Raw genomic sequence first — 17,255 nt, forward strand, 5'->3', positions numbered from 1 at the left:
GCCCATGTTCACATGATAGGATCACACAGTTGCTGCAGTTTTGTCAGGACCACATCCACCACATCCCAAAAGGTGCTTTGTTGGACTGAGATCCGGTGACTGTGCAGCTCATTTGAATATAGTGGACTCATTATTTTGTTCAAGAAATGTGAAATTTGAGATCATTGGGGCTTATTACATGGTATGCTCTGTTGGTGGGAGTAGCCATAAGAAGATGGGTGTAGTGTGGTCATAAAGGGATGGACATGGTCAGCAACAATACTCAGGTAGGCTGTGGGGTTTAAATGATTCCCAGTTGGCACTAAGAGGCCCAAAGTGCACCAAGAAAACATCCCCAACACCATTACACCACCAGCAAAATGAACTGTTGATACACAGCAGGATGGGTCCATGAGTTCATGTCGTTTCTGCCGCGTACAGCAGGAATGAAGACTCATCAGACCAGGCAACATTTTCTAATCTTCAGTCGTCCAGTTTTGTTCAGCCCGTGCGATCTGTAGCCACAGTTTCCTGTTCTTAGCTGACAGGAGTGACACCCTTTGTGGTCATCTGCTGCTGTAGCTGATCAGCCACATCAGAGATGCTCTTCTGCACACCTTAGTTAGAATGAGTGGTTATTTGAGCCACTGTTGGGTTCATTGAACAGTATAATCATTCTCCTCTGACCTGTGACATAAACTAAGCATTTTTTACCCTGAGAACTGTGGCTCACCAGATATGTTCTCTTTCGCTGACTATTCCCTGTAAACCCAAGAGATGGCTGTGTGGGAAAATCCCAGTAGATCAGCAGTTTCTGTCTGGCAACAACAAGCGTGCTACATTCAAAGTCATTTAAATCACCTTTTCCGCCCTTTGTGATGCTCACTTTGAACTTCAGCAGAACATGATTGAGAGAATATAATTAGCCTTCCAGTGAAGCAGCCTAACACTTTATTCCAATATCACAACAAAGTTCTCCTCCAAAATGAGAATGCATTTGAATTAACACCTCTGTAAAGCAGCTTGAACAAAAACTAAACATTCTAACTTTTACTAGACTGGGTTGTGACTCCTTATGAATAAGGGAACAGCTGAGAGAAGTCGCTTTTTATTAGTTTTACCCAGATGTTCCTAATAAACTGCCAACTGAGTGCAAGCAGAAGATTTACAATTACACCCGAGGGTCTTTTTCCCCCTCAGATCTCACCACCCACTGCTATATCTATCATTTCTGTGTCATTTGCCACGTTATTTCTCAGTGCATGAACCATACAAAACGTGAGCTATGAGATGGTGTCAGTGTAGCGATTACATAGCATACAGATGCATACGTATTATGATTACACTACAGGCTTTTTTAGGCTTTCAAGAGAAGCTACACGTGCAGAAAGCAGGCATCAAAAAGGTTTTGGCATGATTACAGTGAAACATCATGTCCATTTAGGGAGCTGTCAGTTGTGCCTCTGCTCTTTCTGCCCATCTTCAGCTCAATCTGGGCCTACGCTGCCTCTTTCTCAGTTCTGAAGCCAGAGAGCCGCATCCTGCTCATCTCTGCTGTCTGAGCAATATACTTTAGATCATTTATAAAGTAGGACATGCGTCTGTGATAAGAAGGTGAGGGCAGATTAGATTACACAGTCTCACACAAAGAAAGAGAAGAAGAGAGAGATTTTTGAAATGAACCACTTGTCGAAGGGAAGGAATCACAGCATCATCTTTATACCCGCTTGGAGCTTCATTTATGGCATTATGAGCATTTTCTACCCAAATGGGCACTAGTGTAAAGGAAAGCAAGAATTGAGCGCTGCAGTGTCCAGTAATGGCTCACCCGTATTTGCTAAAAGCCACTTGAAAAGTGGAACAAAGGTGAGCGAGAGTAGAAGAGAAAAGAAAGGAATAATCATGTGCTTTTAATTATTTTCTGCAACACGTGAACAAATGAGCTGCAAGGGATGCAGGGAGGGGAGCTGCACGATTGAGTGTTAAATAAAATATAGCCAGATGACGTGAATTAATCACAGAGAGATGTGGGGGGAAACGGAAGATATCCTTCAAGAGTAGGTAGCATAGCTGTGAAAAACCCCCACAGGGTTAGAGCTGGCCTGCTTTCCAGTACTTAATACAACATCATCATTGGTCCTTGTCACGCAAACTCGATTACATGTAATCTTGTGGTGCTTTGATCCATGCGGGATTGTGTTGTGCATGTGGGTTGTTGTTTGCCGTTAGATTTAATATAGGACATCAGATACTGTCCTGTGTACGTGTGAGGGTATTTTTTGATGTGTAATGCAGTGATATTTTTCAAAACCAAACCAGGACAGACGACGGCTGTTATACATGATAGTTATGGAACGCGGTTGAACTTCAGCCCGACCCCATTATGCCCTGCGGTGACGCACGTGGATGAGTTCAGTGGTAGGATAGGTTTGTGCAGGTCGTTACAGGGCACGTGCATTATTAACTCATTACATCATCATTACACGCAGTGTTTCAGGACCCCATGCTGCCAGGTCATCACCGAAACGAGCATCGGATGCACAAAAAAACAAACGCAGGTTGAAATGGTTGGTGATTTGTGTTCAGTGCAAACACCACAGAAATAAAAATGCTAATTCAAGTGCTGTGCTGATGTTAACAGCTATCTTATTTGTTTTATTCGTTGCAACAAGCCTAAATTTTCAGAAAAGGTGCCAATGATCCGGTTCAAAGGCTTAAAGAGTGTCTACTGGTTTATAAATGGTGTGAGGCCAGGCCAGTTCAGGTGTGCCTTTTGGTTTTCTGTTAACAATACATGAAATACCAGATACTTAAATGCGCAACTGCAAAGAAAGTATCGTGCAGTATTATTGGCATTTGATCGCTTTTTCTGTGGAGCATCTGTCATCTGTTGCGAGAAGCTGGCTAATGTTAAGTACAGTGCCAAACAAGCTAAGAAAGCATCGCTACAGAGACAGTTTTGTCCTACTTCAAAAGAGCACCAGCTCTGAACCAGAAGCTCTACGACTGTGTGTCTCATAGTGATATGCTGACATACACTATATGGTGCATAAATGGTGAATAAGACCAATCATCCAGCCATGGGAACAAGCTTCCATACCATTGCAAATATTTAAGGAAGAACATGTAACTTGTTGTGCTCGTCTCAGGTTGCATTTATCTAATTTTAAGATCTAGATATTTTTCATTATGTCCTGATATGTAAACACTTAGAAATGACAGTGGGTGTACTTTCCTTTTACCATGACTGTACATTATAGAGACAAAAGTATTGGGCCACGCCATTTAATATTTGAATTCAGGTGTTTTCAGTCCCGTTATGTGTGCAAAATCATGCACCTAGCCATGCAGTATGCCTTTATAAACGCGTGTGAAAGAAGGGGTCGTCTTAAGACTTCACTGAATTTGAAGGTGATACTGAAATGAGACGCTACCATTTCATCAAGTCAGTTTGTTTAATTTCTTCCCTGCAGGTATTCCACCATCAGTGGTAAGTGGTATTATTGCAAAGTGGAAATGTTTAAGAGTCCCAGCAACTCCGCCACAAAGTGCCTGATCACATAAAGTTACAGAGCGGGGTCGTGCAGTTCGTATACGTCACCAGCCATCGACTGACTCTATAACTGCAGAGCTCCTCTGACATTAACATCAGCACAAAATCTGAGCATGGGGAGCTACATGGCATTGGTTCCTATGGCTGAGCAGCTCCTGTAGCTGTAATGTGTAGGTGTCCCATTGCTTTTTTCTGAATATCACCCATCTACTGCTGTTTGTATAATACGTATGTATTAATGACATTAAAAATAATAATTTGCCATCTTGGGCTAAATGGAGGGCTAAACTTTAACTTATCCAGTGCTAAATCTGCATGCTATTGTACCCCATGCTTATTAGCAGGCACAGCTTAAGGTTAAAATCTGACATGTATGGTTGGACAGACTGAAAGAAAAGTCTGAGGATCAATAAATTCAGAAGCATCCCTTCTCTGGTGTAACGAACTGACGAAGGAGGAGATCCAGGTTTTAGTGTTACTTTTTTAATATTGTAAACAACCCTGCTTTGTAACCAGGTTTGAGCAGCAGGTGTAAACATGTCTGGGGAAGCCTATTTAGAATAATATGTTAAGTCATTTGAGTCTGGATCAAAGTGGTGGAACAGCAGGCAAATCGACATGTTGCTAGCACAGCTTTAAAGCAAAGAAGGGAAGCCAGAAAGCGAGAGAGGGAGAGACTCCAAGCAGGGAGTCTGGTGGATTTAACAACCAGACTGTTAAATTCATCACAAAGTTGTCAAGTATCAGGTGACATTAATTATAGATGCCTTGTGCGATGAGCCGTTTGTTTAGTGTGCCTGTAAAATTGGGCCATAGATGTGAAGAGGAGTGGGTCAGCGAGGTTACACGTGAGCGCTGTGCCACCCTTTCTTTCCTGCTACCCTCCAATTTAAAGTCAGCACTCAAAAATAATAAGAGGAGTGGGAAAGAATTGGGAGCAGGAGCAAAAGAGAGTGGGAGGGTGAGAGACAACACAAGAGTGGGGATGCTGAATAAAACATAACAGAAGGAAAGAGATGGATGGATGACTGAGCAAGTTTTCCTCTACTCCTCTTTCTGAGCCAGCGCATACAGCACTGAGCACACCTGCATGCTCGCACGTAACACACCAGTAACACATCTGGTGTATGCTGCACATCCCACGTGCGCTCATACAGTATGTATACTATGCATGCGTGTCTTTAACAATTTCACCTGACACCAGACACGCCAGGGAAATTATCAGAATCATTTGCACATCTAGCTGCAGCTCGGCATGCCCAGGCAGACTCTCCGTTCGCTCTCGCCACCCCTGGGTGAGTCTCCCTGGTCTAAGTGGTCCAGCTTCTGCCCCTGCCCAGCACCAGGGACCAGCTGGTCTGAGCAGGCTCTTATAATACTTCTGTTATTAGACTTGGGAAATGGAGACATTTAACACTGCTGCAGCTGAGACTAAAGCCCCACGGCCCTGTCTGTAAATTACATTGCTCTCACAAACAATCGCATTGAAATAAGGCCACTAAGGAAGGACTTTGGCTCTGTAAAATGTAGCCTTGATGACCTAGTTTCAGCAACTACCACCACTGCCTGTGTGCGTGAGTGTGTTTGATCATCTTCACCAAGTATCGCTAATCACAAAGTTTACCATTAAATATGCAACAGCTCTAAACGCAGGCTCATAACTCTTCGTGAATTAAAGGAATGCCTTTCAAGTCCTTCTGCCGTTGTAATTTGCTGCAGCAATCAAGCATATAAGATTGGGTTTAATTGTGTACTTTACCTAAAAAAATATTCTCAGCCTCTTTGAAATCGGCTCCTCAACAGTTTCTGTCTGATCCTCCTGATCAGACACTTCTGTAGCGCCCCAATCTCAACCAGGGCTGTTTGATGTTGTCTGAGCTGATGTGTGTTTGTTTGCAGTTGGACTTCTCCTATTGATCACAGCAGATTGGACCCAGTTTTGTTTGCTCAAGCGTGCAGACATTAGAGGACCTCCACATTCTGATCACACCGCTGAGAGAAATATGGGGCGTAACAGCAGTAACGATGGGAAAACTTCCCCTTTTGTTTTTAGTCAGTATCAAAGGGATTCTGCAATAGCTCTCAGGTTTCCTTTATACTTTCCGTTTAGCATGGATATAAGCTGACAGCAGTTCAATCAAAGAAACATCACAGAACAAAGATTTACATATATACAAATTCCTATAAATAATTCAGTAACACATATGCTTTAATTAGTTCTATGTGTTAGAAATACTAAACTCCTCTAATCTATCACTTTGGTTTGGTTTGAAGCAGGTGATTTACTTTTTTGCTTCACATCCTGCTGAGGAGTCAATCAGGAAAAGGCGTGCACAAGGCATCCTTTTCAGACGTCTGAAACACCTCAACTTGAGGAGCAGCGGCTGTACCCTGAGTCCCTCACGATCGGCTGACCTCCTCCTATCTCTAAGGGAGAACCCAGCCACCCTTCAAAGGAAACTCATTTTGGCCACATGTATCCACAACCTCATTCTATCGGTCACTACCCAGAGCTCGTGACTATAGAAGAGGGTCATAGGAATGTAGCTTGACCACAACAGATCTGCCCCAATCCACCTGTCAATCTTACCCCTCACACTCACTTATTAAATAATATTCCCAAAATATCCACTAAGCCCAAAAAATAAAGAGCACATCTGTCTCGTTATTTAGCTTCTGGTATCAGTCACTCAAAAACCAAACAAAAAAAGAAAAACATCCATTGTGTGGTTGTTTTGATTGACAGATGGCCCAACACAGGCAGCTGGAGCCTGCTAGGCTTCAGCTCCACTACTTTGAGTCATTCAAAATGGACCTCATCAGAGTGTGTATGTGTGCTGCTGTTGGTGTCTTCTCAAGCATTTCTATTGGATCCTTTGATTACTATCATTGCCTGATGTCAGGTGGAGACTTTCTAAGACACAGACGCTCCACTTCACTTTTGCAGTTCTGTGTTGTCTTAACTTCACCACTCGATGTTGCTGTTTAAGTAGTCGAGCCCCAAAGGTTATGCCACTCATAATATCTTCATGGCAGTGAAACGTGTCTGAAATAAAACCTTTAAAGAAAAATTCTTGGTATTTCTTATATTCTGTTCAGTATCTCATTTATTAACAGGCATGTGTTTTAAGTTCATCGGCACTATTCACTCTCACTTTGTCTTTCTTCTCCTTTATTTTATTTTTTTTAAACTTCAGGCCTGTATTGTCATCTTAGTCGCCTGTGCTTCTGGTGTAGTTTTTGCTGGTTTTATTCTTCAACTTCATTGCTATCTATCCGCACACCCAGGCTCTGTCTTGTCTCACAGCGCCCTCTGGTGGTTGTTTTCAGTCATCAGACTCGGTACAAGCTGTAAACAGTGAGGGAGTCAGGGAAGGAGTGGGCAGGCGCGGATGTAATCAGGACTCGTTATTTTGGATCGACAGGCCCGATCCGTCTGCGAGGCCGCTGCGTGTCTCAGAACAACCGAGGCGAAGGAGCATCAGCCGGGCCGGCTCCTCCATTCAGTCCGGGGCGGTAAGTACGGAGCAGCACTGCTGCTGTGGTTGTTGTTAATGTTCGTAGAATTCTCCTTCAGGCCTGCTGACACACCCCGCCATGAAAACAGTGACTCTGCTACAGTGTAGCATCATGTAGGTACCCAGCATCCTGTTTACTAAAAGGCGTAGATGCTGCTTTATGTCCGTATTTGTTGCAATACCAACCATGTACCTCTAGAAAGAAGCATAAAAAGCCAAGACTGTACTAATAGACTCATTAACGTACTACCGAAAGCATATTGTTGTTTATGTTGGGCAGAGGCAGATGTTTGTTTATACGTGCATTTTATGGGTTGGGCCCACGTTTGTCGCCAGAGCTGCTTTGATTCTTCATGTCATAGATTCAACATGTTGACATGATAGCATCACGCATTTGCTGCACATTTGTCAAATGCACATACATGATGTGAGTCGCCTCTTCCACCACATCCCAAAGGTGCTCTATTGGATTGAGATCCGGTTATTGTGGAGGCCATCAGAGTACAGTGAGTACTCATTGTCATGTTCAAGAAACCAGTTTGAGGTGATCAGAGCTTCGTGACGTGGTTTGTTATCCTGCTGGAAGCAGCCATCAGTAGATGGGCACCCCGTGCCATCTACCCCGTGGACATAAAGGGATGAGAAGCAACAATACTTAAGTAGACTGTGGTGTTTAAATGATGCTGGGTTTGTACTTGTGGGCCCAAAGTATGCCTATAAAATATTCCTAACACCATGGCACAACCAGCAGTAGCCGTAAGCTTTGATACAAAGCAGGAGGGATCAATGCTTTCATGTTGTTTCTGGCAAATTCTCACACTACCGTCTGAATGTCGCAGAAGAATCCAGACTCAAACAACCAGGCAATGTTTGTAATGGACAAACTGTAGCCTCAGCTTCCTGTTCTTAGCCAACAGGAGTAGGGATGCACCGATACCGATACTGGTATCAGGTATCGGTGCCGATACTGTAAAATGTGTGTGTACTCATACTCGTAAAAGTTAACCGATACCATGAACCAATACTAACTTATTTCATTAATCAGAGGGTGGATTGTCATTTTTTTTGTAGTTTTTTAGATTGGCCACTAGGGGGACATCCCGCGCTAAACAGGCACAGGGTTAGGCGAGTGAGACTGGCGGCTCCAGATAAAAAAGAGAAACTGGAGGCTGCTGTAGCTAGGCTAAGCAAAATGTCAGCAGTGTGGACCGGAACAGCCAACTTTAACTCAGGTTTTGGAATAGCGATGAAAAATGTGAGAAAAAATGAGAAAATCCACGGGCAGTTAAAATAACAGAGGCTCTGACTCATTTTATCGCTATGGATGACCAGCCAATCCCAGTCGTGGAAAACATAGGATTCTTCTCAGCATACTCGAGCTGCGATATGATATTCCCAGCCGCCCATACATCAGGGAGATAATGGTGCCAAAACTTTCTGAAGAGGTAAAGACAAGCAGTGTGTGCGCGATGTCAGTCCTTGGTTTAACGGCACAGTGGACTGATGATCCACGGGCAGATGACGAGTTCGTTCGTCAATGCCAAATACTTTTGTTATTTTGTTTGTTTGTTTACAATATGGACACTCTGCAACAATTTAAAAGTTTATTTTATTCTCAAACCTAATTTGTATTTATTTTATTCCAAACAGAAGTGTTTATTTATTATTCCGAAAGCTCGAGACAGTGCCCAATAGTTGAGTGATATTTTGTTAAATTACAATGTGGAGACTGCAATAATTTAACAGAAGTGCTTATTTTTCACTTGAAATTGTTTTGTGGTCATTTTTAATAAGATATTATTTATTATCGGCAGAGAATAAAATAAAACCTGTCTTCCAATTCATTGCATTTGTGTGTGTGTGTGTGTGTGTGTGTGTGTGTGTGTGTGGTAGAAGTATCGGTTTTTGTACTCTGTATTGGCAAGTACTCAGATCCAAGTATCAGTATCGTATCGGTTTGAAAAAATTGGTATCTTTGCATCCCTAAACAGGAGTGACAAACCGCATAGTCTTCTGCAGATGTGCCCAATCAGATACTTCAGAGATACTTTTCTGCATACCTTGATAACAAGTAGTTATGAGTCGCTGCTGCATTCCTATCAGCTTGAAGCAGGCTGACCATTCTCCTCTGACCTCTGGCATCAACGAGGCATTTTCTCCCAGAGACCTGCTCACCGGATGTTTTCTCTTTCTTGGACTATACTCTATAAACCCTGGAGATGGTTGTGCCTGGCTGTGAGACTTTACAAAATAAGATATGTATTTATTTTTTATTAATGCATCATCACCCAACTGTTTTCCCAATTGTAAAGATCAGACCCTAAATAAAAAGGTTTTTATTCATCCATTTCTTTGATTGTACAACACATATACTTTATATAGCATCTGGTAAGTTAGATGATAGCCATATGTGGTCCATGCTCAGAGCTCTGAGCCTCTTTTTTTTTTAAAAAAAAAAAAATAAATAACAATAGTAAAAAAGCATAAACTTAAAAGCACATACAAAATAAAATATCTAACAGGAAACAAAAGAACAGAACAAAAAAGCATAAAAATTTTCATTATTAATGAAAATGAATGAAGTCCAACCAGATAGTTAGTACCACACACAGCTCCGTGACTGCAGATGTAAATGTCCTTTAACCAGATTTGAAATACATTGTCATATAATGGATATCCAATCAATAATAATTAATATGATGACTCAATAATAATAATAGTAGCTGAATAAGGTAACTATATGCAATAGCTTCTCTGTCACAGTGAAAGGAAGGAGAAGCGAGGTACACTGGTTCTTACACGTTATATCTCTAACCAGTTTCTCTAGCAGGTTGGTAGTGCTGTTGTATGCTCGCTTCAGAGAGCTCCCCAAATGAAGTGCTTAACTTTATAAAGAACCAGTGAGCCAGCTGCGGCCACTACTGCGCAATAACCTAGTGAACTACAGCTTCATAACACCCAGGCAGCGATTTTCATTCTTTCTAACCGACTGCGGCCTTCTAAAACATTAAACAGTGCCTACGTCTTTCTCTGCTGTCTTATACTATGTCCTTCTACTGCTTAATGTCTTTTTCCAGAAATCCTCATGCATCAAAAACTCTGCTTGTCTCTGTGTCTTACTGTACAGCGGTCCCTGCATCACTGACACATTGCCTCAGAGCTGGGATACACTTCAGTGGCACCATGCACTTCGTGACCACACCTGCTGCGGTGCTGTGTCTGCTGGCTGGGGCATCGGTGGCCATTCACGCCCCTGAGACAGGTAAGGAGGGCAGCATGGGGCCAGGGGACTCCACAGAGCTCAACAGCGGTCAGTTTTAATAAAAAGCAAAGATTTAAAGGTCAGGTTCGTGAGAGCAGACAGCAAATAACATGTCAGAGCGATTCAGTGCTAAGAAAGTCAGGTCAGTCGTTTTATGGAGCAGACGTCTTGGCGCTCAGTCAGTGAGATGCTGCTTATTTGGCTTATATTAAGTTAATGGTTAATGATCTGTTTAGTATTTCTAAGCTATATTGAGTCTTTGATGCTATGATATCTGAGACCTTGTGTGTCCCCTCAGTTTTTTTGGACAAGGAGCAGGCAACCTCCTTAATCTCCCGTCAGAAGAGAAATACACCTTCCACTCTGGAGCAGGCTTGCATGGAGAAGGTGTGCAGCTACGAGGAGGCCAGAAAGTTCTTCCAAGACACATACCGCACGGTGAGCCCACTGTTAATCCCCTCCTCATTTCCTCAAACCTCCTTTGTGCCTCTGTTTGTAAAGAGAAAGCCACTGTGCAGCTCCAGATGTTTACTTATGCCGTGTTATTTCTTCTCCAGGATATCTTCTGGTCAGTCTACGTTGGTAAGTGCATTATTAAAAGGATTGTTCATTACTGCCCATGCATTAGCACTGCATTACAGCTTATTAACTTCTCCGTGTTCAGATGGAGATCAGTGCGCAGAGAAGCCCTGCAAGAATGGAGCCATGTGTTCAGACAGCGTTGGAGGCTTTGATTGTGTCTGTAAGTCGGGTTTTACTGGAGCCCTCTGCGAGAAAGGTGAGAAGGAGACGTCAGGATTTCGCACGTGAACATCGTTTTTGATTTGCTTTTCAAGTTCTGCAAGCTTTCCACTTTGTTTTCACAATGCAGACGAGACTCTGTGCACTCTGGAAAAGGACCAGGGCTGCTCTCAGTTCTGTAAACCAGGTTACATATCCTACGAATGCTCCTGCGCCCGCGGGTGGAAGCTCAACACAGACAAGAAACAGTGTGTGCCTCAAGGTACGTCTGTCATGTATCAAAATGACTTTTTTCTGCATGTTCTTTGTTCAAGTTTGGAAAAAAAACCCTCTGTTTTATACCTGTGTCTATTATTTACTGAATAACATGGCAGATTACTAGTTGCCAGTGATTGTGGGTGGTGGAAAACCTTTGGCAGTACATCAAAAAAATACATAAAGGTTATCCATCCATCTTCTGCCACTTATGTGGGTCTGCAACAAAAGCAGTCTAAGCATAAATGCACAGACCCACTCAGTGAGACTTCCAGGATCACTAAGCCCAGCTGAGATATATATTAATATAATAAATAATCTCTCCATCGTGTTCCTCTTTGTAGGAAATAACAGAAATACTTCACCTAGGAAGCACCACAGTAGATATACTAAGGACTCCTCGATGTGACAGTGGTAGTGGCTCCACTCTGTTGCCCTCCTGAATGACAGAGCTCCTCTTGCTGTCTCTGATTCCTCGGCAGGGCCACTCTTTTCCATTCTTTGTATCCAAAATCTCATTCTTTCTGTGACTACAAAGATTTTGTGGCCGTGTGTGAGGGCGAGAATGTAAATCAATCAACACTTAACTGTGACACTTAGCTCTCTCTTCAGATATACTCATTTTACTTTCACTGCTGAAACTGCACCATTGCATCTGTCAGTCTCCCCGCTCCACCCTTATGAACAAGACCCTGACCTATTTGAACTCCCTCTCTCAGGTACCAGTTTTTCCCTGACCTGAAGTTGGAATCGTGGCCTCAGACTAGGAGGTGCTATCTGTCATTTTTGCTGCTTCACACTTGGCTGCAAACTGCCCCAGTGCGAGATGCATGTCACCTACTAATGAAGCCAGAAGAGAGGTGATGCTGAGGCCACCAAAGGGCAAGTGGTGGAGGCCACCCTCCACCACTTGGCTGTGTTTAGAAATTCTGTGACCATTTTTACACTGCATAAAAATGAGGTCACACCAGTCTACCGCAGTCGATTTAACATCTCTGCTTAATCTGACAATCTGTCTTTGGGTTGTGGGAAGAGGCTGGAATACTGGGGAAAACCCACAGGGACAGTGAAAATATGCCACCTTCACACAGCCTCCAACCAACCAGCATTGTTGCCTCAAATAAACAATGCTGTTATTAGGTACTATGGAGGACCCCTACACCTCCATAGTGCCTCATGAAGAGCTGAATTTATTACAGCACAAGGGTTCAAAGTGAAAATGGCGTTTAGAGCAGTAAAAACAGTTTTCTCTTAGAGGGCATAGACAAGAGACCCATCTGCCCATGTTTGTTTACTTTTTCAGTCATTTTTCTAACATTGTGCCGCTTACATGATGCTGTCAAAGATATAATCAAGACACTCATCCAGCCAGCTCAGATGAAAAGAGGATTTCTGATATTTCCCCACAGACTGCTTTGTTGACTACAAAAGCTATTGCTAGATATGCCCGTTGTACTTCAAAAATAATGTAGTCAAAAAAATAATCATAATCATCTCCTTCTGTCAGTCGAGTACCCCTGCGGTAAGGCGTCCCGTCTACAACAGTTGCAAGGCAAATTGTCCAGAATCAGCACCAGCAGCCCTGAAGGAATTGCCTGTTCGTCATCCGAATGTCCGTGGCAGGTAGGAGGACACTTGTTAACATAAAGACACAATGCTATCAGTGTGTGAGTGTGCGTTTCTCAAAGGTATGAAAAAGAGATGCAGGGTCTTAACTGTCGTGCTGTTTGCAGGCTGTTCTGGTGAGTTCAGAGTCAGCAGGTTTCTGTAGCGGAGTCATACTGAAGGAGAACTTTGTCCTGACTACAGCTCAGTGTGCCAACAAATACCCATCCTTCCAGGTGGTTGTTGGTGAGTAAACAAAGAGTATACAAACATTGCAAGTAGGTAGTGATTGATATGTATTGTACATTTTATAACACATAAATTAGCTTTCCATTGCCCCCCAAAGATGTAATCTAAAATAATAAAAAATGTACATAATATGCATACAAAATGTTTAAGTATAGATTCAAAAGGGGGGTGTTTGCATTTGTAATGATTTCCATCCTGTATGAAGGAAATCAGTAACATATCCTCCTGAGAACCAGCCAATTAGTTTATGACCTCTGTAATGGACATTTGGTTTTGGTCTTTATATCTTCAAACTCATTTAAGCTATCCTACTAAATCCTGATGTGTTAAATAGAGGACATCTTGGGCTTTCCATTGATATCTCATGTGTTTGGGTGACCTCTTTCAGCTCCAAAGAGGAAGAACATCACAAAAAAATTAAATCCGAAGATTAACTTTCCCCTCGGTTCTCAGGAGGATAAATAATAACAGTACCATAGATGTTACTGTGTGTGGAGGGACCTATCCAAGCTTTCCTTTCAGATTCAGAACAAATTTGTCTCTTTCTTGGTTTATGTTACATTTCCACCTGCGATGATATATTAGCATTTTTTAATGGCATGAAAAAACACAGACATGTCAGCACATTGTATAGAAGCCAGCATGTGCCTTAAAATATAAATATTTAAGTGAAAAGTCTTTTCAGTCAGCAGACTCAGTACAAGCTGTAAATGGTGAGGGAACGAGGGGACAGGCACGGATGTAAAAGTTTTTAGAGAAGAGTCATCACAAATTAACGATGCAAGCAGTTTTTAATGAGTACAGAAATAAGGTAACATTTTAAGAATATAGTCAAGTGAAAAAGAGTTTTCACTGGACTGTGCAGCACTAGGCTGTACTACAGGAATTGAAGGGTCTTTAGTGGCCAGACGCTACTAATAAAATGCATTTGGTTAAATTTTCATCAGTGAGTGCGAGCACCTCTATAAAAGCAGAGGTTTTGGCAGTTGGTCTGGAGCACTTAGGTATTGTATGTGTTAGCATAATCTGACCAGGAGTGGACGTCAGGAGAAAGCCTGTTCTCTCTAAAAGCACAGTGGCAGCACAGTTTAGGTTTATATCTGAAGAAAGCACAAGACTTCTGGAAACAGACCAATAAGATAAAGGTGGAGATAACTGGCCCGAATGCACAGCATTGTGTTTGGTGAAAACCAAACACAGCATATCAGCACAAACACTCCCAGTAAAAACAGTAAAAACTGTTTTATTATCAAAGACCGACATTTATTTAGCTCACGTTGTCTGCTCAGAACAAATAGCATTTACCTAAATAAACACAAATCCACAAATTGAAAAATTCTACCATTTTATAATCGTTGTTAAATAAAATTACAGAATAAATCGATCAAAAAAAGAAGTTTCCAAAATTGTCACTTTATAAATCATGAATATTACATCAGCAAATTAGTGTGTTTATTTAAATATGGTTTCTTTTGCTGTTTTAAAATGTAATAAAATAATTATAATCTAATAATTATAATAATAATAATCAAGCTATTAATATAATTATTGCAACAGCTCTGCACTGAACTGGAGCACAGAAGTGCAGTAAATCTTGTGCTGCATGCCGGTTTTTAGATTTTTAGAACTTTTAACATCATCACTCTTCCTTATCTCCTGCACAGGTAAAGACAGCAGCAGTAATACTGAACAACAGACGCTGTATGTTAAAATGATGTATGTCCACCCACGCTATGTGGAAGGTCGCCCTGAAAACGACCTGGCTGTGATTGAGCTCCGCGACCGCATCATCTTTAAAAGACACGTGATTGCTGCCTGTCTGCCAGAACGAGACTTTGCTGAGAGCGTTTTGATGGCAGGTGACTACACAACAGTGGTCACTGGCTGGAAGGAACCACAGCAGGGGTCTGCTTTCCAGGGCTCGCTCACTCTTAACACCCTGGTGTACAACAAGCTTCCCATGTGTCTGGAAACTCACGGAAACTTGATGACCAACAAGATGGGCTGCACTGCACCTCGTGAGAACGCCGGCTGCACCATGAGCTCCGGCAGCCCGCTGCTCACCCTGTACAGGGACGTGTTCTTCCTCACCGGTGTGGTGAGTCAGCCAACAGGGGCCGACTGCAGCAAAGGATACATCTTCCAGAAGGTGTCGCGCCACCTCGGCTGGCTGCGGCAAAGAATAGGTTCACGTTAGGAGCGGTAGTCAGAGAGCACACTGAGGTTATTGATCATGGAATAGGATAATACAGGTTAATAAATAATAAAACAGGGAAACTGAATATTTTCCTGCTTCTAACTTAGTCTCTTCTTTATCCTTGTCCTTGTGTATTTTAAAAATTTAAATAACTAACGTAACATATATGCTGTCATCTCCGTTCCTCTTTGGTGTGTCTCGTTTATCCACAAGGTGGCTCTCTGGTTACATAAAGACAGACGCGTTCGTTACATGTATTCTACAACTACAGCAGAAACGGTGAGAGATGTGTGAATTATTCAGCATGTGTTTTGTGATGTGGACGTACCGTTTTAATAACCTCTGAGCGCTGTACTCGTTGACATGCACCTTATAAGACTATTACTCATCACTGTTGTATGAATGTAATAAAGTATAACACCACACCTACTGTCAGCTCTGTCATTGTGGTTATAAGAGGTTATAATTATTTCAGAACGTTACATATAAAGGTAAGCTTGAGATGTGCCATAGTTTGTGGGAGATCATCAAACACAAGAACGTGGGCATTACTATTAATGTCAAATGAATATACAGGACTGTGCAAAAGTCTTGGGCTGATCCCTGTTTCTTTATTATTCTTCAGCACAGTCTGAACTCTCTTAGGCTGTTTCTTCTATTTTCTTTAAGGAGTGTTCAGGAATAGGTCTCCAGGTTTCTTGAAGAACATTCAAAGCTCTTCTTTGGATGTTGGATGCCTTTTGTTCCTCTATCTGTCAAGAAGATAGCGGTAATGTTGAGGTCCAGGTTCTGCGGAAGCCAATCCATGACTGATAGTGTTTCAGTGTATGTTTTTTCCATCCAGTTATGCTTTTTACAGCATTGGCAGTGTATTTGGGGTCATTGTCATGTTGAAAAATGAAATTGTTCCCAATCAGATACTTTCCAGATGGATGCATGATCGTACTTTTCTGTGTTCATAATTCCATCAATTTTGACAAAATCTCCAACAAATGCAGTTCCAAACCATGACAGAGTCTCCCATGTTTTACAGATGGCTGTAGACACTCACTGTTCTATCTCTGTCCTGACTTCCTCTGTACAAATTGACCAAAAATGTCTAATTTGGATTAATCGCACCATAAGACTTGTTGCCACTCATTTACAGTCCAGTTCTCCCCACTTCCCTTTCCTAAGTATCGCTGCTGGAGAGCCATCCTTGCATTGAGACCAACTGAAGGGCCAGATCCATCTCTCAGGTCCTGTTCATGCTTGGACAACTCCTAGGTCAGTGCAGGCCTACTTGTTGTTCCTAGAGTATTTAAAAGTAGAATGGGAGGGAGAGCCTTCAGTTTTCAGGCCCCTCTTCTGTGGAACCAGCTTCCAGTTTGGATTCGGGAGACAGACACTATCTCTACTTTTAAGATTAGGCTTAAAACTTTCCTTTTTGCTAAAGCATATAGTTAGGGCTGGACCAGGTGACCCTGAATCCTCCCTTAGTTATGCTGCAATAGATGTAGGCTGCCGGGGGATTCCCATGATGCATTGAGTTTTTCCTTTCCAGTCACCTTTCTCACTCACTATGTGTTAATAGACCTCTCTGTATTGAATCATATCTGTTATTAACCTCTGTCTCTCTTCCACAGCATGTCTTTTATCCTGTCTTCCTTCTCTCACCCCAACCGGTCGCAGCAGATGGCCGCCCCTCCCTGAGCCTGGTTCTGCCGGAGGTTTCTTCCTGTTAAAAGGGAGTTTTTCCTTCCCACTGTCGCCAAAGTGCTTGCTCATAGGGGGTCATATGATTGTTGGGCTTTTCTCTGTATCTATGGAGCGCCTTGAGGCGACATTTGTTGTGATTTGGTGCTATATAAATAAAATTGAATTGAATTGAATTGAATTGTTAAGAAACACTCCTCT

The 17,255-nt window shown here is 42.3% G+C and overlaps 1 protein-coding gene across 1 annotated transcript; it reads left to right on the forward strand.

The window, feature by feature from the left end:
• The first annotated feature begins 6,886 nt into the window (after positions 1-6,886).
• proza (protein Z, vitamin K-dependent plasma glycoprotein a) lies at positions 6,887-15,788 on the forward strand. Its single transcript, XM_006791454.2, has 9 exons — positions 6,887-7,048; positions 10,178-10,312; positions 10,611-10,750; positions 10,870-10,894; positions 10,977-11,090; positions 11,184-11,315; positions 12,816-12,931; positions 13,042-13,159; positions 14,827-15,788. The coding sequence occupies exons 2-9, from the start codon at positions 10,234-10,236 to the stop codon at positions 15,357-15,359; spliced, it is 1,257 nt and encodes a 418-aa protein (XP_006791517.1). The 5' UTR covers positions 6,887-7,048; positions 10,178-10,233; the 3' UTR covers positions 15,360-15,788.
• The last annotated feature ends 1,467 nt before the right edge of the window (positions 15,789-17,255 follow it).

The sequence above is a fragment of the Neolamprologus brichardi genome, chromosome 4, assembly GCF_056152115.1.
Source record: "Neolamprologus brichardi isolate AB-2024 chromosome 4, ASM5615211v1, whole genome shotgun sequence".
NCBI lineage: Eukaryota > Metazoa > Chordata > Actinopteri > Cichliformes > Cichlidae > Neolamprologus > Neolamprologus brichardi.